General features: G+C 45.8%; 1 protein-coding gene across 4 annotated transcripts in view; it reads left to right on the top strand.

Annotated features, from left to right (window-relative positions):
- The window catches only part of LOC106567285 (protein phosphatase 1 regulatory subunit 12B), a 44,950-nt gene that overhangs the window by 340 nt on the left and 22,903 nt on the right, over positions 1-21,707 (top strand). For 3 of the 4 annotated variants that reach the window (XM_014136419.2, XM_014136420.2, XM_014136418.2), the window contains exons 2-5: positions 1,390-1,480; positions 8,707-8,925; positions 9,111-9,249; positions 9,970-10,094. In XM_014136419.2, coding sequence (XP_013991894.1) covers positions 1,390-1,480; positions 8,707-8,925; positions 9,111-9,249; positions 9,970-10,094 — 574 coding nt within the window. Of the gene's footprint in view, positions 1-1,389; positions 1,481-8,706; positions 8,926-9,110; positions 9,250-9,969; positions 10,095-18,689; positions 19,392-21,707 lie in introns of those variants that run through there. The other variant, XM_014136422.2, reaches the window with a different exon arrangement.

Consider the following 21,707-nt stretch of genomic DNA (forward strand, 5'->3'; position numbering starts at 1 on the left):
TGATCCGAGATGGTGGTGTGGCCCCCTCACTGGTGTTTGGTATTGGAAGGTATTCCCTTCCCTGGAATTTGTATTGTACTGTGTGGGAAGTTGGTGCCCCTGGGTTGTGTGTGTTAGCGCACAACCCAGGAGTGAAAGTGTGTATAGCTAAAGTGCTGTACATATTTAGTACTCTCAATGGAAGGAAATAAGTGTTTCTTCACATACCCCATTTAGGGTCATTACATTTTGTTGGTCAGGTTCAATAATACGGTCATTATAAATGGAATAGTAGATTCTGGTGCATTGGAACTAAAATATCTCCCACCAGCATGTTTAAATTACAACCCCAAAAAATGCATCCTATATAAATAATTGGTCTCAAATTTGACATGCTTAAATCAAATTAGACATGCTTAAATCAAGTGTTTTTGAAACGTAAGCAAAAGTATGTTATCTCCTATATCACGTTTGCCTAAAGTCTTTTTTTATGATTGTGAATCTGCTACTGTGTAGAAATATGACTGTAATGTTGCTACAGAATCCCAGCTGCTGGTAATGTAACAATCCACAGCCCTTTAATCAGTGTTAAATAATGCAGTAGACTGAGGTCCTGACAGACAGCCTACTTAGGCTTTCTCTCAGGATGGAGTGTGTGGAAGTTGCCTCCCTGGCAGAGCAGAGGCTGATCGAGCGATACTCAGTACAGTAAAAGGGAGGGAGGGAGAGCAGCCTGCAGCCGGTACTAGTGGGAACAACATTAGCCATTACCCTGAATGCTGCTTACTCGACTTTTCCTCTCTCTGTCTATGGAGCCCAATGCCTGCTTACGTGGCTGTCACTCAGGGTTCATTGATTGGCTACTGAGACATGAAACATAATCATGAAAGGAATACCACACAGTCCTAAGAGAATTGTACTATTGATTATAGCGCTAAGCATTGAGGAGGTGATTCAGTCCTTTGGTTATTATTGTGAACTTATTGTGTACTTTGTGTAGTCCATAGTTGTTTTGTGATTTGCATAATAAGTATGTGGTCTTTCATTAAGTATATCATGATATGAATAACGAATTAAGTTGTTTAGGTTGTTGAGCGATGGAATGAAGAGCCACTTCAACATAATGAGGACGTAATTACATGTAACCTGCTCTGAATATCTGTTTTGGTAGTACCTTTCAGAGCGATCACTTCCCATGAAGATTATGGATGTGATTGATTGCACTGTTACCCTCTTATCCTGAAAGGTTTGATGATAATTTGAGCCTAATGTCAACTCACCCTGATATGTTGTTACCTCGTGCTGTGCTCGAGTACTAGGTGACAGTGTGGCCAGAGTTCATTGAAACTATTTATAGGGCATGACAGCTATGTCCTCCAAAGTGCAGCTGTCCTGTTTCCAACCCTGCAGGTCATATCTAACCCCGGTGAGAGATGAGGAGGCAGAGTCTCAGAGGAAGGCCAGGTCTCGCCAGGCCAGGCAAACCCGCAGATCCACACAGGTACAACACAAGGGCCAATTTCCCAGACACAGATTAAGTCTAGTCCTGGAGTGAAAATGCATGGTCAATGGAAATTCTCCATTAGGAATCCAAGACAAGGCTTAGTCTGTGTCAGGGAACCCAACCCCAAGATATGCTTTACTATTCATGTGATTTTATTGGACTATTTATATATAGCAAGTATTTCCAAACTGGGGTGCGCGAAATGTCGTCGGGGTACGCCAAATAAAAAGAAAATAAAATTCTTCACATTTTCAAACAGTATATTTATATTTTTCAACGGGGCTATAGATTTTGTCCGGACCTCTGGCACTCTCTTTGGGGGTGCCACAGGGTTCAATCCTCAGGCAGACTCTTTTCTCTGTATACATCAATGATGTCGCTCTTGCTGTTGGTGATTCTCTGATCCACCTCTACACAGACGACACCATTCTGTATACTTCTGACCCTTCTTTGGACACTGTGTTAACTAACCTCCAGACAAGCTTCAATGCCATACAACCCTCCTTCCGTGGCCTCCAACTGCTCTTAAATGCAAGTAAAACTAAATGCATGCTCTTCAACCGATCACTGTTCACACCTGTCCGCCCGTCCAGCATCACTACTCTGGACGGTTCTGACTTAGAATATGTGGACAACTACAAATACCTTGGTGTCTGGTTAGACTATAAACTCTCCTTCCAGACTCACATTAAGCATCTCCAATCCAAAATTAAATCTAGAATCGGCTTCCTATTTCGCAACAAAGCATCCTTCACTCATGCTGCCAAACATACCCTCGTAAATCTGACTATCCTACCGATCCTTGACTTCGGCGATGTCATTTACAAAATAGCCTCCAACACTCTACTCAGCAAATTGGATGCAGTATATCACAGTGCCATCCGTTTTGTCACCAAAGCCCCATATACTACCCACCACTGCGACCTGTATGCTCTCGTTGGCTGGCCCTCGCTTCATATTCGTCGCCAAACCCACTGGCTCCAGGTCATCTATAGGTCTTTGCTAGGTAAAGCCCTGCCTTATCTCAGCTCACTGGTCACCATAGCAGCACCCACCCGTAGCACTCGCTCCAGCAGGTATATTTCACTGGTCACCCCCAAAGCCAATTTCTCCTTTGGCCACCTTTCCTTCCAGTTCTCTGCTGCCAATGACTGGAACAAATTGCAAAAATCACTGAAGCTGGAGACTCATATCTCCCTCACTAACTTTAAGCACCAGCTGTCAGAGCAGTTCACAAATCACTGCACCTGTACATAGCCCATCTGTAAATAGCCCATCCAACTACCTCATCCCCATACTGTTATTTATTTAATTTATTTTGCTCCTTTGCACCCCAGTATCTCTACTTGCACACTCATCTTCTGCACATCTATCACTCCAGTGTTTAATTGCTATATTGTAATTATTTCGCCACTATGGCCTATTTATTGCCTTACCTCCCTTATCCTACCTCATTTGCACACACTGTATATATACTTTTTCTATTTTATTATTGACTGTATGTTTATTTATTCCATGTGTAACTCTGTGTTGTTGTTTGTGTTGCACTGGTCGCAGTTGTAAATGAGAACTTGTTCTCAACTGGCCTACCTGGTTAAATAAAGGTGAAATAAAAACATTTAAAACATTTTTTGAGTGAGGTTTGTTTCTCAGCTGAGTAGCCTCGTTTCACTGCCAAAAATAAAATTAAACCATCTAGTGTTCAGCGAAATAACAACACAATGTCAAATACAGGTAGCCTAGTCAAATCATTAACATCCAATCACATTAACCGTTAATCTCTCGCGGGAAAGCTTCACTCTTTCGCAGATATTTAGAAACGAAACATGACAATTTGAGAAATTAGCCACAGGAGTTTTTTGACTCTCCAGTAGTAAGACATGTATAAAAGCAACATATACCATTAATAAGAAGGGGCAAGAAGCGTCTTATATGGTAAGCTAGGACAGCTGGGACAATACTGTGGGAAAGACCAAAAAAACTATACAGACAATGCCTTCATCAAACAACACTGTTTCACAACACATCAGTGACACAGCAGGAGATGTTTTGAAACAATTACTGCTTCGCATACAAGCCAGTGAATTATATGTGTTACAGATGGATGAGTCAACAAATGTGGCGGGCCTGGCACAGCTCCTGTTATATGTCCGTTACGTTTATGGGGGGTCAATTAATGAAGACATCCTCTTCAGCAAACCACTGGAAACCAGGACAACATGATAGGATGTTTTTAAAGTACTGGACAGCTTTGTGACATCAAATTGACTTTGGTGTCTGTACTGATGGTGCAAAAGCCATCACAGGGAGACATAGTGGAGTGGTAACGCGCGTGCAAGCAGTTGCTCCCGACGCCACTTGGCTACACTGCAGCATCCACCGAGAGGCTCTTGCTGCCAAGGGAATGCCTGACAGCTTGAAAGACGTTTTGGACACTACAGTGAAAATGGGCCCCTGAACATTTTCTGCATTATGCAATGATATGGGCAGCGACCATGTAACGCTTTTACAACATACAGAGGTGGGCTGGTTATCAAGGGGCAAAGTATTGACACATTTTTTGTAATTGAGAGAAGAGCTTAAAGTTTTCTTTAGTGACCATAATTTTCACTTGTCTGACCGCTTGGACAAAATTGAGGCTATGATTAAGAAGTTGTAGCTCTTTTCTGTCAGGACAGCACACAGGTCTTTCCATCATTGTATGATTTTTTTATGTGCAAATGAACTCAAGCTTATGGACAATGTCAAATGTGATATAGCGAAGCACCTGAGTGAGCTGGTTGCGCAATTCCGCATGTACTTTCCTGAAATGGACAACACAAACAACAGGATTTGTTATCCCTTTCATGCCCTGCCTCCAGTCCACTTAGTGATATCTGAACAAGAGAGCCTCATCGAAATTGCAACAAGCGGATCTGTGAAAATTGTATTTAATCAGAAGCCACTGCCAGATTTCTGGATAGGGCTGCGCTCAGAGTTTCTTGCCTTGGCAAATCACGCTGTTAAGACACTGACTGCCATGTCCTGACCAGCAGAGGGAGTAGTTGTTTAGTATTTGGTCAGGACGTGGCAGAAGTTGTGTGTTGTATGTAGTTTCTAGTTGTTCTGTTTCTGTGTTAGTCTGTGTGACTCCCGATCAGGAACAGCTGGATATCGTTGTTCCTGATTGGGAGTCATATATTAGGTGTGTGTTTTTCTCCTGGGGTTGTGAGTTGTTTATTTTATACTGCTAAAGTATCTGTATAGCCTGTAAAACTGTTACTAGTCGTTCTTGTTTATTGTTTTCCCGTGTTCACTTTATTCAAATATAATTAAAGATGAGCATACATATCCCAGCTGCGTTTTGGTCTATTCAACACGGCTACATTCGTGACAGAACAACCCACCATAAAGAGACCAAGCAGCGGAGAAAGGAGCAGCAGGTGGAGTATATGGACTATAGAGAGAGATGGACTTGGGAACAGATTCTGGCTGGAGAGGGCCCGTGGAAGAAGGCTGGGGAGGACCGGGAACGCTACCGGGGAACACGACTGGCGAGGAAGCCGGAGAGGCACCCCCAAGAATTATTTCTGGGGGGGCACACGGGTAGTTTGGCTAGGCCAAGGAAGAGCCATAAGCCAGCTACCTGTGATTATATGGAGGGGCGTATGGAGGGGAGGGCGCCGTGTTTTGCTGAGGTGCGCACAATCTCGCCCATACGCACGCACAGTTCGGTGCGAGCTATTCCAGCCCCTCGCAGATGCCGTGCTAGAGTGGGCATCCAGCCTGGTAGGAGGATGCCTGCGCAGCGCGTATGGTCGCTGGTATGCCTCCTAGGACCAGGCTACCCTACGCCCGCTCTACGCACGGTAACCATCAAGCCCCTGCACAGCCCAGTTCGCCCTGTACTAGCACCCCGCTCGTACAGGGCTGCTAGTTCCACCCAGCCAGGACGGGTTGTGCAGGAGGTGCGAGCAAGACCACCTGTGCGCCTCCATGGCCCAGTCTGTCCAGTTCCCGCCTCTCGTGCTGACCCGGAAGTGCGTACCTCCAGTCTGGCACGACCAGTACCAGCACCACGGATCAAGCTTCCAATGAGTCAGCCTAGTCCTATTCAGCCTGTTCCCGCTCCTCGCACTAGCCATGGGGTGCGTGGTTTCAAACTGGCAGTTCCAGTACCATCACCACGCATCAGGCTTATAGTGCGTAATAGTAGTTCCTCTCGGCCGGTTCCTGCTTCCCGCACTAGCCCTAGGGTGCGTGTCTCCAGCCTGGTACCTCCTCTACCAGCCCCACGCATCAGGCTTCCAGTGCGTCAGCCCAGCCTCGAGAGTTCGGAGACAGTGCCCCGTCCAGAGGATCCAACAACAGTGCCCCGTCCAGATTATCCGGCAACAGTGTGCAGTCCAGAGTATCAGGCAACAGTGTGCAGTCCAGAGTATCCGGCAACAGTGTGCAGTCCAGAGTATCCGGCAACAGTGTGCAGTCCAGAGTATCCGGCAACAGTGTGCAGTCCAGAGTATCCGGCAACAGTGTGCAGTCCAGAGTATCCGGCAACAGTGTGCAGTCCAGAGTATCCAGCAACAGTGTCCAGTCCAGAACCGAGGGAGTCTGCCTGCGACCCGGAACCGAGGGAGTCTGCCTGCGACCCGGAACCGAGGGAGTCTGCCTGCGACCCGGAACCGAGGGAGTCTGCCTGCGACCCGGAACAGGGTGAGATGGAAATTAAATGTGAACTGAATGAGTCTCCCTATGATCTGGAACTGAGTGAGTCGGCCTACGACCCAGAACTGAGTGAGTCTGCGCTTTGGTCCCCTTCTTCTAACGACAGCCGTTACAGAACTACCCACCACCAAAGGTCCAAGCAGCGTGGTCAGGATGAATGGACCTGGGAGGAAATCCTAGACGGGAAAGGACCCTGGAGGCAGGACGGGGAGTATCACCGTCCAAAGGAGGAAATAGAGGCAGCGAGAGCAGAACGGTGATGCTATGAGGAACTAGCATGGCAACAACGGAAGCCCGAGAGGCAGCTCCAAAAAATTCTTGAGGGGGCACACGGGGAGATTGGCGAAGTCAGGGTTGAGACCTGAGCCAACTCCCCGCGCTTACCGTGGGGAGCATGTGAACAGTCAGTCACCATGTAATGTGGTGATGCACACCGTATCTCCGGTGCGCTCTGTGCCTGTGCCCCGCAGTTGCCGTGCTAGAGTTGGCATCCAGCCAGGAAGGATTGTGCCAGCTCAGCGCTCCTGGTCTCCAGTACGCCTACTCGGTCCAGGATATCCTGCGCCGGCGCTACGCGCTGTGTCGCCAGTGCGCCTGCACAGCCCAGTTCGTCCTGTGCCCGCGCCCTGTGCTTGCCGGGCTAAAGCAAGTATCCAGTCAGGGCGGGTTGTGCCAGCCATAAGCTCCAGACCTCCAGTGCACCTCCACGGCCCAGTATATCCTGCGCCAGTTCTACGCACTGTGTCGCCAGTGCGCCTGCACAGCCCAGTTCGTCCTGTGCCAGTGACCCACCCTTGCTGGACTAAAGGAAGTATCCAGCCAGGACGGGTTGTGCCAGTCATAAGCTCCAGACCCCCAGTGCGCCTCCAAGGCCCAGTATACCCTGTGCCTGCTCTGCGCACCCGGCCTCCAGCAACGTTCCCTAGTCCAGAACTCTCAGCGACGTTCCCCAGTCCGGAACCTCCAGCGACGTTCCCTAGTCCGGTGAGACCTATTCCGGCTCCACCTATGAAGCCTCAAGTGATGATCCATGGCAAGAAGCCTGTAGGGATGATCCATGGCCCGGAACCTGTAGGGATGACCCATGGCACGAAGCCTCCAGTGATAATCCATTGCACGAAGCCTCCAGTGACGATCCATAGCCCGGAGCCTCCAGTGATGATCCATGGCAAGAAGCCTCCAGTGATGATCCATGGCGCGGAACCTGTAGTGATGATCCATGGCACGGAGCCTCCTGAGACGGTCTACAGTCCAGGACCTCCTGAGACGGTCCACAGTACGGAACCTCCTGAGACGGTCCACAGTCCGGAAGCTCCTGAGACGGTCCACAGTCCGGAAGCTCCTGAGACGGTCCACAGTCCGGAAGCTCCTGAGACGGTCCACAGTCCGGAAGCTCCTGAGACGGCCCACAGTCCGGAACCACCTGAGACGGCCCACAGTCCGGAACCTCCAGCGACGGCCCACAGTCCGGAACCTCCAGCGACGTTCCCCAGTCCAGTCTTCAACGACGGTCCGCAGCCCGGAGTCTCCAGGGCGGTCCGCAGCCCGGAGTCTCCAGCGGCGGTCCGCAGCCCGGAGTCTCCAGCGGCGGTCCGCAGCCCAGCACCTCCGGCGCTGATCCACGGTCCGGTTCCTCCGACAACGATCCACGATCCGGCTATACAAAAGTGGAGGGATCAGCGGGCGGAGTGGGGGCTACGCCCCGAACCGGAGCCGCCACCAAGGGTAGATGCCCACCCGGACCCTCCCCTATAGGTTCAGGTTTGCGGCCAGGAGTCCGCACCTTTGGGGGGGGGGGCATCTATGTATTGTATTTCTTTGTTTTGGCCGAGCATGGTTCCTAATCAGAGGCAGCTGTCTATCGTTGTCTCTGATTAGGAATCATACTTAGGCAGCCTTTTCCCATCTGTGTTTGTGGGTAGTTGTTTTCTATTTTGTTATCTGTTACCTGACAGAACTGTTGGCTTTTCGTTGTTGTTATTTTTAGTCTAATGTTCTCAGTATTAAATAATTATGAACACTTACCACGCTGCGCTTTGGTCCCCTTCTTCTAACGACAGCCGTTACACTCTCTCCAATACAACCCAACATTGCAGAGTTATGTGCATCCTTTCAAGCATACACTTCTCATTAACCTGTGATGAGTTATTCACAATTTTCAATGAACAAATAAGGTTTTATATGTAAGATGGTTAAATAAAGAGCAAAATTATTGATTATTATTATATTTTTATTTGTGCCCTGGTCCTATAAGAGCTCTTTGTCACTTACCACGAGCCGGGTTGTGACAAAAACTCACACTCATTCTTATGTTTGATAAATGTATCGCATATTGTGTGTGTGGCAGGCTTACAATGACGGCAAAAAACAACATTTGATAGTGCGCTGACCCTAATGCTAGAGGGGGTACACAGCTGGAGGTTGAATGTTTGAAGGTGTACAGGACTATAAAAAGTTTGGGAACCACTGATCTATAGTATCTTGTTGATCTTAGGATGTACTGTCTGCATCTTCGTCAGGGTGTGACCCTGGCTGAACTGAAGGAGGCTCAGAGGACCTACAGCCTGTCTCCTCTGGACAGAGACAGACAGACAGAGGATGGATGTAGCAGACTGACTGACAGGTCCTGTCTGCGGGGGAGAGGGTCTACAGAGGACAGAGGAGAGGCCAGGTCCAGCCTGGCCCAGTATATGGAGACAGAGGATCACAGTCCTACATGGAGCAGGGAGATAGATGAGGTGGGGATAAAACTTCAGTCATTTAGCATTAACCTTTCACCTCAGGATCTTATTATTGTCATTGGTTATTGTTTATAGATAATCTATGAATGGAATTTTGTGAGAAGTCATCTTGTACTATAGTAGCTGTGTAGTTCAAGGTTCAGATGAGCCAAGTATTGAAGCGCTGTTTTTACCATTTTAAGCTTGGAAATCATAGATCAAGGCTGGGGACCATGGAGGCAGAGTATTCCACTGCAGGACCAGGCCTCACATCTCTCTCTGCCAGTGGGCTCTATACCCTGCCTTTCTCTTCCAGCCTGGCCAACCGCACATCCTCCAGAGGTCAGCAACCACACATTGTACACAGTCACACAGAAACGACTGAATCCGGATGTTTATATTTTACTCAAGCATGTTTTAAGGAAGTTGCTTTGCTACAGAAATGTTACTGTATCGATATATCCTTGTCATGTGATATACAGTATGTACCATAGGAATAAATTGTTATTGTCACATCCTGACCATTGTAAGAGGTAATTTGCCATAGTGGAGTGGTCAGGGCGTGACAGGTGGTTGTTTTGGGTGGTTTTGGGGTTTTCTGTTTCCAGGTGGGTTCGTGCTAGAATTCTATTTCTACGTTTCGTTTTCCATGTTTTGGCCGGGTATGGTTTCCAATCAGAGGCAGGTGTCTTTCGTTGTCTCTGATTGGAAGCCATACTTAGGCAGCCTGTTTTCCTTTGGGGTTTGTGGGTAGTTGTTTCCGTTTAGTCTAGTGGACCTGACGGGACTGTTGTTGGTCGTTTTGTTGTTAAAGTGTATTCATTAAAGACAAAGAATGAGCACTATACACGCTGCGCCGTGGTCTCCATTCAACGACCCCTATGACAGTTATACCTGACACCCTTCGTCCTATGATTATGTAAGACTGTCTGCTGTCAGTCCATCAGTTTTTATTTGTTTTATTTTTATTTTTTACTGTAAGAACTCTATAGGATAAAGAACTTGGCATGGTTAGGTGCAGTAACTGTTTAGTGATTGTCTCTTATCATGTGAATACTATAGAAGTTGAATGGAAAGATGAAAACCAGAACCCCATTGAGGATCCCTCCAAAGATGGCCACGCCACAAGAGAGAAACATCTTTGGTTCTGTGACCAAGAGGCAGATGAAACCTACCAGACTTTTAAGGTATGTGGGTTTGATCAAATTCACTACCAACGTTAAAGCTATGATCTTATAGATTTCACATTTTTCAGAATTGAACAACACAAAAAATATAAACTCCGTCTGTGACATTTTCAGCTACCACTAGGTGGTGACAAAAGAAAGTATTATTTCAGTACAGTGCCATTCTCCTCCCAGATGATGGGCCATTTGTTGAGCAACATTAGTTGCATTTGCGATGGGGAATTGTAATATATTCTATTACACACTTCACTGATTATATTGTCAGAGTAATAGCATGGGATTTCTATGATTCTTGAAATACACTACATTCTCATTCATTCTAGTCATTTAGCAGACACTCTTATACAGAGCGACTTAAAGTAGTGAGTGCATATATTTTCATATTTGTTCGTACTGGTCCCCTGTGGGAATCAAACCCACAACCATGGCGTTGCAAGTGCCATGCTCTACCAACTGAGCCACACGGGACCAAAAGTATGTGGACACCTGCTCGTCAAACATCTCATTCCAAAATCATGGGCATTTTATAGGGAGTTGATCCCCCCTTTGTTGCTAGAACTGCCTCCACTTTATACTAGATGTTGGAACATTGCTGTGGGGACTTGCTTCCATTCAGCCATGAGCATTGGTGAGGTGATTAGGCCTGGCTGGCAGTCGGGGTGCCAATTCATCCCAAAGGACTTCGATGGGGTTGAGGTCAGGGCCCTGTGCAGACCAGTCAAGTTCTTCCACACCGATCTTGAGAAGCCATTTCTGTATGGACCTAGCTGTGTGCATGGAGACATTGTCATGATGAAACAGGATAGGACCTTCCCCAAACTATTGCCACAAAGTTGGAAGCACAGAATTGTCTAGAATGTCGTTGTATACGGTAGCGTTAAGATTTCCCTTCACTGGAACTAAAGGGCCTAGCCCGAACCATGAAAAGCAGCCCCAAACCATTATTCTTCCTCACCAAACTTTGAAGTTGGCAGTATGCATTCGGGCAGGTAGCGTTCTCCTGGCATCCACCAAACCCATATTTGTCGGTCAGACTGCCAGATGATGAAGCGTGATTCATCACTCCAGATAACGCATTTCCACAACTCCAGTTCAATGGCAGTGAGCTTTACACCATGCAAGCCAACGCTTGGCATTGCCCATGGTGGTCTTAGGCTTGTGTGCAGTTGCATGGCAATGGAAACCCATTTCATGAAGCTCCTGACAAGCAGTTCTTGTGCTGATGTTGCTTCCAGAGGCAGTTTGGAACTCGGCAGTGAGTGTTTACATTTACATTTTTAGTCATTTAGCAGACACTCTTATCCAGAGTGACTTACAGTAGTGAATGCATACATTTCATATATTTTTTTCTCCGTACTGGTCCCCCGTGGGAATCGAACCCACAACCCTGGCGTTGCAAACACCATGCTCTACCAACTGAGCCACACGGGACTACACTACTACTACTAGTGTTGCAACCGAGGACAAATTATTTTTATGTGCTTCGGCGGTCCCGTTCTGTGAGCTTGTGTGCCCTACCACCTCGCGGCTGAGCTGTTGTTGCTCCTAGACGTTTCCAATTAGCAATAACAGCCCTTACAGTTGATAGGAGAAGCTCTAGTAGGGCAGAAATTTGATGCACAGACTTGTTGGAAAGGTGGCATCCTATGACAGTGCCATGTTGAAAGTCACTGATCTCTTCAGTACGGGCCATTCTACTTCCAACGTTTGTCTATGAAGATTGCATGGCTGTGTGCCCGATTTTATTCACCTATCAGTAACGGGTATGGCTGAAATAGCCAAATCCACTAATTTGAAGGGGTGTCCACATAGTGTATTATATTATATTGCAATTACTGATACGTGTACAGTGCCTTCGGACCGTATTCAGACCCCTTGACTTTTTCCAAATGTTACATTACAGCCTCAGCAATCTACACACAATAGCCCATAATGACAAAGCGAAAACAGGTTTTTACAAATGTTTTCAAATGTATACAACATTTAAAACAGAAATAGCTTATTTACATAAGTATTCAGACCCAGACTTGAAATTGAGCTCAGGTGCATCCAGTTTCCACTAATCGTCCTTGAGATGTTTCTACAACTTGATTGGAGTCCAACTGTGGTACATTCAATTTATTGGACATGATTTGGAAAGGCACACACCTGTCTGTACAAGGTCTCACAGTAGACAGTGCATGTCAGAGCAAAAATCAAGTCATGAGATCGAAGGAAATGTCTGTAGAGCTCCGAGACAGGATTGTGTCAAGGCACAGATCTGGAGAAGGGTACCAAAACATTTCTGCTGCATTGAAGGTCCCCAAGAACACAGTGGCCTCCATCATTCTTAAATGGAAGAAGTTTAGAACCACCAAGACTCTTCCTAGAGCTGGCCGCCCGGCCAAACTGAGCAATCGGGGGAGAAGGGCTATGGTCAGGGAGGTGACCAAGAACCCGATGGTCACTCTGACAGAGCTCTAGAGTTCCTCTATGGAGAACATTCCAGAAGGGCAAACATCTCTGCTGCACTCCACCAATCAGGCCTTTATGGTAGAGTGGCCAGACGGAAGCCATTCCTCAGTAAAAGGCACATGACAGCCCGCATCTCTACAAGATTCTCTGATCTGATGAAACCAACATTGAACTATTTGGCCTGAATGCCAAGCATCATGTCTGGAGGAAACCTGGCATCCCGACAGTGAAGCAAAGATGAAAAGAAAAGTACAGAGAAATCTTTGATGAAAACCTGCTCCAGAGCTCTCAGGACCTCAGACTGGAGCAAAGGTGTACCTTCCAACAGGACAACGACCCTAAGCACACAGCCCAGACAACGCAGGATTGGCTTCGGGACAAGTCTCTGAATGTCCTTCATTTGCCCAGCCAGAGCTCGGACTTAAACCTGATCGAACATCTCTGGAGAGACCTGAAAATAGCTGTGCAGCAACGCTCCCCATCCAACCTGACAGAGCTTGAGAGGATCTGCAGAGAAGAATGGGACAAACTTCCCAAATACAGGTGTGCCAAGCTTGTACCGTCATACTCACGAAGACTCGAGGTTGTAATTGCTGCCAATGGTGCTTCAGTAAAGGGTCTGAATACTTATGTAAATGTAATATTTCAAAAAATCAGTTTTTGCTTTGTCATTATGCGGTATTGTGTGTAGATTGATGAAAAAAAAATAAACATACATTTTGGAATAAGGCTGTAACCTAACAAAATGTGGAAAAAGTCAAGGGGTCTGAATACTTTCCGAAGGCACTGAATGTGTGTGTGTGTGTGTTTAAATGTGCTTGCTTTTCTTTGATACAAAGTATTGACTAACATCTGATCAGTGGTGTTGCATACAGAGGCCTGAAAGTGTTGTGTATTGCCAGAGGAGCTGTACTGCAATGTTAGTGTAGTTTGAACGTTTGTGATAGAGCTGTTGTGTCACACTGGAAGAGAGTCCAGGGCAGGGAGCAACACCCACACACCCCCTTTTTATTTTATTTCACCTTTATTTAACCAGGTAGGCCAGTTGAGAACAAGTTCTCATTTACAACTGTGACCCTGTAACGATCGTCGTGCAGGAAGGAAGAAGTGGACCAAGGCGCAGCTGGGAGCGAACTCATGTTATTTATTACAGACTGAAATAACACGGTCAAAACAGAGAATAAACGTATCGCTACTGCTCCAACAAAAAGAGACAACAACCCACAAACATCGTGGGGGGAAAAGGAACTTAAATATGATTCCCCAATCAGAGGCAACTAGTGACAGCTGTCTCTGATTGGGAATCGACAGAACCCAACATAGAAATACGCCCCAAAGCAAGGCTATACCAAAAACATAGAAAATAAACTATAGAAATGCCACACCCTGACCAAAATAGAAGAGTTCACCTGGTCAGGGCGTGACAGACCCTCTCCTTCCCTTTCCTTCTCCAACCACATCACATGCTCCAGGTAACTTGACGTTCCATACCATATTGGGCAAAATGGGGAGCTTCTCTCCTGCGTCTTAGCCTTGAATTCTGCAGCCAGAATTATACTGTTCTGTCTCTCTCTCTCTCTGTCTTTCTCTAATGGTGTTTTCCTTCTACCTGTAGGTTAGACATCTGCACAAATCTTCTCTCTGCCCCCATGGCAAAATGTGTAGAATTGCATGATATTAGATATAAAATGACAAAATCTTCTCTCGCCCCATGGCAAAATGTATAGAATTGCTGGAATTAACTCTAAAACGTAAAAATGTTCTCTCTGCTGTCAAGAGGAGGGCCGCTAAAATGTTTTGCTCACAATAAAATCTCACTTGGGGCCCCATAAAAGGCTTATGTGGGTATGGATGTGGGTACGCAGACACGCAAGCCACTCATGATGAGTTCAGATTTTTGGTGGCCCCCACGTACATCGAAGTTGCCTATCCCTGTGTTAGAGGTTTTATGATGCTTGTATCTAAACCAAAGCAGATACTTTTAAGATTGTTCTATACTGTCACGTCCTGACCAGTAGAGGGGTTATTTGTTATTATAGTTTGGTCAGGACGTGGCAGGGGGTATTTGTTTTATATGGTTTTAAGTGTGTGTTTATGTAGAGGGGCGTTTTATTTATGTTTCCGGGGTTTTTGGTTTAGTTCTATGTTGTACAGTTCTATGTCTGTTTCTAGGGTGTTTATTTCTATGTTTAGTATTTGGGATTGGGGCCTTCAATTGGAGGCAGCTGGTTATCGTTGCCTCTGATTGAAGGTCCTATAATTAGGAGTTTGTTTGTTTTGCGGATTGTGGGAGATTGTTCTTTGTACTGCTGTGTGAGCCTACAAGGCTGTTTGTCGTCCGTTCATCGTTTTCTTGTTTTTTTTTCGTGTTAAATAAAATGAGCATTCACATACCCGCTGCGCCTTGGTCCATCCATTATGACGACCGTGACATATACATCAGTTGGGGTCTCTAGAAGCTTCAATATGAGGTCCTAAACCTAGCATGAAAGTGCATCCTTGTATGGGCATATATAGTCAAAATGTTTGCTTTTGGGTAAGTTGAGCCAATGGCAAGTTGAGAAAATTGAAGTGTTTTCGTCCCAGGCGTAATGCAAGGCATTATGGCTGGGATGTGAGGTAACAACCTGGCCTGGCCTATGTTAAAAGTGTTCAAAAAGTACAATGTGTTTGTTAGATGTGTTAAAATAAATAATATTAAAAGGCAAAAAATCTTTTGCATTGTGTTGAATTGTGTTTGGGAAATGAAGATAGGCATGGTTTAAAAAGGTAGCGGTCATATTTAATTCAGTACAGAAATCTGTAGGTGGCTTAACTTACCCTGTCCCGAGGCTCATCTTTGCCAAGAGACCACCTTTTTGGACAATCTACGGTATGTTTTAAAAACTGGAATCTGGAATGTATACATGAATTCTGATTATTTCCAGGGATACACAACATCCAAATATATGTAAATATCTTTGTTAGAAATAATACTATATTTCCCTTGATGGAGTAATGCTGAATGTAAAACATTTCTCAACTTACCCCACTCTCCCCTACAGTGAAATGGAGATTCCCAGAAATAGATACTAACGGGGGAAAAGAGAGCGAGAGGGAGTGGACTGAGGCGATTTGGGGGATGCCGGTGCAGTGGAGGGGAGTCCCAGAGAAGAATGTAGATTAACTTGGGGATGGTATACTGTAGTGTGAGAGGGTAGTGATTGCTTTTTGAGCTCACTCTCTCTATTGCAGTCCGGCTGTCCCATGGTGGAATCCCAGACATAGACAGTCCGTAACATGAGCGTTCCTCAGCTTTTAAACCCAGGCCTAAATCTGACTGTGATAATCGCCCCCCTAACCAGACAGCAAGGTTTTATCTGGAAAGGATGGAAAGGTGACCGCAGGCCCCATTACCAACAATGAACTCTGCTTGCCTCTGTCTATAATGATCTTAGCAGAACCCAGACCAGAGACAGGTGCAGTAGATCTCAGCTGGAGACCTCTCCCGTCTTTCACTGCTCTGAAATGGGATAATTAACATGGAAGCTGAGGGAATGAGAGAAAGAGAGAGAGAAAAAAAAACTGGGAGAAAGACTTTGCTCCTAGGCATAAATTCTACTTTCTTCAGCTCCTGATGTTGAGATTATGTTATCAGAGAGCTTCCTGTTCCCTCTCCTTTCCTCATTTCCCAACTTTATTATTCCATTATTCAGAATTCATTGACAGCTCTGAGAGATAAACACAGGAGTGTTTGATAGACCTACTCTCAATGTAAGGAGAGCTAGTTCTGTATAGCCCATCACGGCAAGGAGCTTAGCTGTGTGTGCTACAGAGATTCACCAGTTCTGTTGTTGCAGAGAGCAGGTTGGCTTAGGAGGGTTGAGAGTAGTATTAGAACTCCAGAGTATCTGTAAACTCTGAGGTTCTCAAAACTCATCTCTCAGCTGTGACTTAGGCCAAGGTACAGCTCATCCCCCGTAAAGATGCTAAAGATCTTGACAGACCAGCGAAGGCAAGAAAACAGATGGCGAGAGAGTCTGACTGTCTGAATGTATCTGTATGTGTTATTACGTGTGTGTCTGTCTCCCCGTGGCTGTTCGGGGTTTGGCCTCTCTAAGACTTGTAGAATGACCCCACACCAGGGATCTGTCTCTGCCAGTAACACTTAAAGGGACATTTAAAAAAGATCTACTTCATATTCATCATCTCCAGCAACACCCCAACATCAACATATTTGAAAATGGCGCGTTTGTTTTGCAGGTAAAAATATAGAGGAGGATAAGTGTTTCCAATGACATCATCAACCAATAAGTAGGCAATGCCCACACATCTGTTTAAAATCACATGATGCATACTGATGATGTCATTGGAAACACTGATCTTCTTCTATCGTTTTTACTACAAAATATAGAAAAGCGCCACTTTCACATATGTTGATGTTGGGGTGGTGCTGGAAATGATGAATATGAAGTTGGAAAATTGTGAATTTTCCCTTTAAACTAGTCAAGCAGCCGCTATCCACTCCTTGAAAAGTATTTAGTATTTATTTAGTATTTATTGTACATCTGCCAGAGTAACATATGACTACACTGATGACATTAACCTGATTACTTCAAAGTAAGTGTTTAAGGACCAGAGTTATTCTGAGTCGGAGGGGGAGAGAGGAAAGGAGAGGAGGAGACCATAGCCAAGTGATGTATGAGAATGTTCCATATGGAAAGTCATGAAGGAAGGAGTCAGTCTACTCAACCTAAGCCCCAGATCCAGTGTGTGGAACTCCAGCTGAAATCAACTCTTTATATAGGTCTCAGCAGGCCTATCTCCACAGCCAGAACCAGTGCAGTTCACTGCCACAGAGAAGCTATTGGACTTCCTGTGTAGAAATGCAGACTGTCCAGCATCCTATTCCCTATATAGTGCATTACTTATGACCAAGGCCCATAGTGCTCTGGCCAAAAGTAGTGCATGTTGTAGGGAATAGGGTTCCATTTGGGATACAAACAGACTCTCCAGCACACAGATGGCCATTGAGGCATGCTGGGTAGAATATGAACTGGAACAATTCATACGGACAGATTGGAATCTCATATTTGATATATGTGAAACTTCTATGGTTCTTATCTATGGGCCATAAAGCACAGATAATGTATCATTGAGATGACATGGCACAAGTCAAAAACTCCAGGTTTTAAATCACACTAAGGTTTTGTGCAAAACCAATGTGCATAAGACATTGGTCAAAGTTCAGACTTTAAAAAGAAAAATATCAAACTTTGAAAATGTGCTCAGATCTCAGTTAGAAGATTTACTTTCTCTGATTTTGTCTCGTTGCCTTGCTGCAGTTGAATGGCTGCATTTGCCCTGTGCAAAGAGACCGACATCAGTCCTCAGTATGACTCAGATGTTGGGAAGGGGGCACCAGGCCAAGGCTCAAAACAAGACCGCCAGGCCAGCATTCATTCTTTCTCATTCTCTCTCTCTCTCTCTCTCTCTCTCTCTCTCTCTCTCTCTCTCTCTCTCTCTTGTGTCTTTTTCAGTAGATGAGTGAGGAAGATAAAAGAGTTCAGGAACAGCCACAGCCCTGCAAAACTCTATAAAAGGAAGGTAACAGTGAGCCTATGGCCTGTGTGTGCAGACTGAGAGGAAGGGTTGGGGGATGAGGGGATTGAGGAGTTGTGTAAGATAGAGAAATCCCGCAGCGACTTAATATTTCTTTGTTCTAGAACCCCACGCAGTTGCCACAGATTGAGTCATTGTTGCCTTTGTGTGTGCTAACTGACAACACAGGAAGAAACCAAGTGTAAAATTAGCCCATGAGCTCAGCTCACTGTCATGGTTTTTACAGCAGCATGGCAAGTACCATGAAACAGATTGTGAAAAACAGAGAGGGCTCGGACACAGTGGCCCTACATCCAAATGTCAACACTCATACTAACATCACTTCTCCCTGATGCGCCATAGGAGGACAGGGTTACTTGACCGGTCACTGTTGATCTCGACTCCCCCCTACTTCTGTCTGTCTACTCCCCCCTCTCCTTATCCTCATCCACATCAATGGACAGCTTTAGCCCAGAGCCTGTACACAACAGAGCCTCTGGCAGCCTGCCAGAGAGTACTGCCAGAGCTGGAGTGAGCAGGGAGAGAGGGGAGTGAGTGGAGGGTGAGGGAGTCAGTTGGGACTGGAGAGATGGGAGGGAGATGGAGAGTGAATATTTAGAGAAACATGGGAAGCGAGATCATCTGGAACAAACTTTTCACTGTGGTTAGGTTTGTCTTTGGGTGCGAGGACTTAGTGCGTTCTGTCGACTTTGATGTACAACAGGGTCTCGGAGTGCTGACGCTGTGGTCTAACAATCCTCAACTAAGTTGATTAGTCTACTTCTTGAGTAAAACAGAGGTGCGTGTGTTTGTAGGAGTTGTACGAGTTAAGAGGAGAAAGGTATTTTGGCTGTTTTCATTCTTGTCTGATGATTGTTTTGCTGTCTACACTTTGGGGAGGAAGAGAGGGGGAGTTCATATCAGCAGAAATAATTCCAGAGTTAGCAGCGTTCTCTCTCTCCAGCCCTCTGGACTGTGGATCGGGACTCCTCATACACGTATACACCTGTTGGTCAGGATCCCGGTGAGGCTAAGTGCAGCAGCAGCCCCAGCCACAGTCTGTGGATCTGTGCCTCTGTTCTGGATTGGAAGCCTCTGTCTGTGGACGGTACTGTAGAGGCTTGACCGGACCTGCGTCTGTGTCCTGGGTAGAGTGTGGAGATGTCATATATGTACCCGCGCACCAAGGAGCTGTCCAGGACTAGGAAGTCTCTGTCAGACTCACCACCCTCCTCACCCTCTCCCACGGCCAAGAACTTCAGAGTAAGACACCAACTGTTACCTCTCTTGTCGGATCCTCAGAGTAGTTTCTGTAGCCACTGTTTCCACTTGAAGCTTATTTGAACTGTAGAAATGAGTGTTCTCTGCTAGTTTGAAATCCTACGAATTCTATTTAAGTATCACTGATAGTTCCTAATCGTGTGTTTGTGTGTGTTTGTGTGTGTGTGTGTGTGTGGGGGGGGGTTACCTTGGCTATCAAAGGCTCTTAAATGCTGATTATGTTGTGGCCGGTTTACTGCCAGCTCTTACTGTAATTGTCACCTCTAGTGTGCTGATCCAATATCACTCTACGTTAAGCTGATATATCATCCAGACTCATTTGATCTGTTGCTCATAGAGAGAAAAAAGGCTTCTCTGTAGATTAGATGTATTTAGGTCTGTGCTCTGGAGGCTCCTTAACACATGACCGGACATGTCACTGTGCCAACCACCTGACTGTTGCACAACCCTTGAAAGAGAGAGATGGGACTGGGGAGAATCTGCGCTGCTTCAGAAGCACAGTGCACCTGGCAGCATAGTCTGGAAAATATTTTGCTATTGAAACATTCCATTTGTGATTTCCTGTTGTTTTTCACAGTGTCTTATTAACTGATATGATTGACGTTTACCTACAGTATAGTATCATGGCCCTCCACTACCACAGTACTAACAGTATAGTATCATGACCCTCCACTACCACAGTACTAACAGTATAGTATCATGGCCCTCCACTACCACAGTACTGACAGTATAGTATCATGCCCCTCCACTACCACAGTACTGACAGTATAGTATCATGGCCCTCCACTACCACAGTACTAACAGTATAGTATCATGGCCCTCCACTACCACAGTACTAACAGTATAGTATCATGGCCCTCCACTACCACAGTACTGACAGTATAGTATCATGGCCCTCCACTACCACAATACTAACAGTATAGTATCATGGCCCTCCACTACCACAGTACCTACAGTATAGTATCATGACCCTCCACTACCACAATACTAACAGTATAGTATCATGGCCCTCCACTACCACAGTACTAACAGTAGAGTATCATGCCCCTCCACTACCACAGTACTGACAGTATAGTATCATGGCCCTCCACTACCACAGTACTGACAGTATAGTATTATGGCCCTCCACTACCACAGTACTGACAGTATAGTATCATGACCCTCCACTACCACAGTACTAACAGTATAGTATCATGGCCCTCCACTACCACAGTACTAACAGTATAGTATCATGGCCCTCCACTACCACAGAACTAACAGTATAGTATCATGCCCCTCCACTACCACAGTACTAACAGTATAGTATCATGGCCCTCCACTACCACAGTACTGACAGTATAGTATCATGGCCCTCCACTACCACAGTACTGACAGTATAGTATTATGGCCCTCCACTACCACAGTACTGACAGTATAGTATCATGACCCTCCACTACCACAGTACTAACAGTATAGTATCATGGCCCTCCACTACCACAGTACTAACAGTATAGTATCATGACCCTCCACTACCACAGTACTAACAGTATAGTATTATGGCCCTCCACTACCACAGTACTAACAGTAGAGTATCATGGCCCTCCACTACCACAGTACTAACAGTAGAGTATCATGACCCTCCACTACCACAGTACTAACAGTAGAGTATCATGGCCCTCCACTACCACAGTACCTGCAGTATAGTATCATGGCCCTCCACTACCACAGTACCTACAGTATAGTATCATGGCCCTCCACTACCACAGTACTCACAGTATAGTATCATGACCCTCCACTACCACAGTACTCACAGTAGAGTATCATGGCCCTCCACTACCACAGTACTAACAGTGTCACGGTCTCCCAATACTGCCAGGAGAATTCCAAAGCTCTGGAGCTCAGGCATGAAGTTTCCATGATGTCAGCACAGAAAGAAGACATATTTGCAATATTTTCCTGGGAGAAAAAAGTGCACACAAAAAATCAACTGGAAGTGGCATGGTGTGATATGTTTAGTACTCTCTTCGTTGTTTATGATGAAAACCTGGTGCATTTCTCTCTGCCAAGGGAGATGTTTTGTTGTGTGCAGCAAAGCAGCAGACATTAAGCTATAGTCCTTGATTGTAAACAAGCAAACACATCTGCCTCCTCAGAGGAAATGCTTAATGTCAAACTTTGGACAAGAGCAGAAATTTGGCCAGAAGTCCTGACGCCTCTCAGTACTTAGATGAGGAAAAGTCTTCCAAGTTAGAATAATAAGCCAAAATGGGGAGGTACTTTAGTTGTTTACTCTTATCAGTAATTTCCTAAATTATGGCC

The sequence above is a fragment of the Salmo salar genome, chromosome ssa13 (assembly GCF_905237065.1).
Source record: "Salmo salar chromosome ssa13, Ssal_v3.1, whole genome shotgun sequence".
Lineage (NCBI taxonomy): Eukaryota > Metazoa > Chordata > Actinopteri > Salmoniformes > Salmonidae > Salmo > Salmo salar.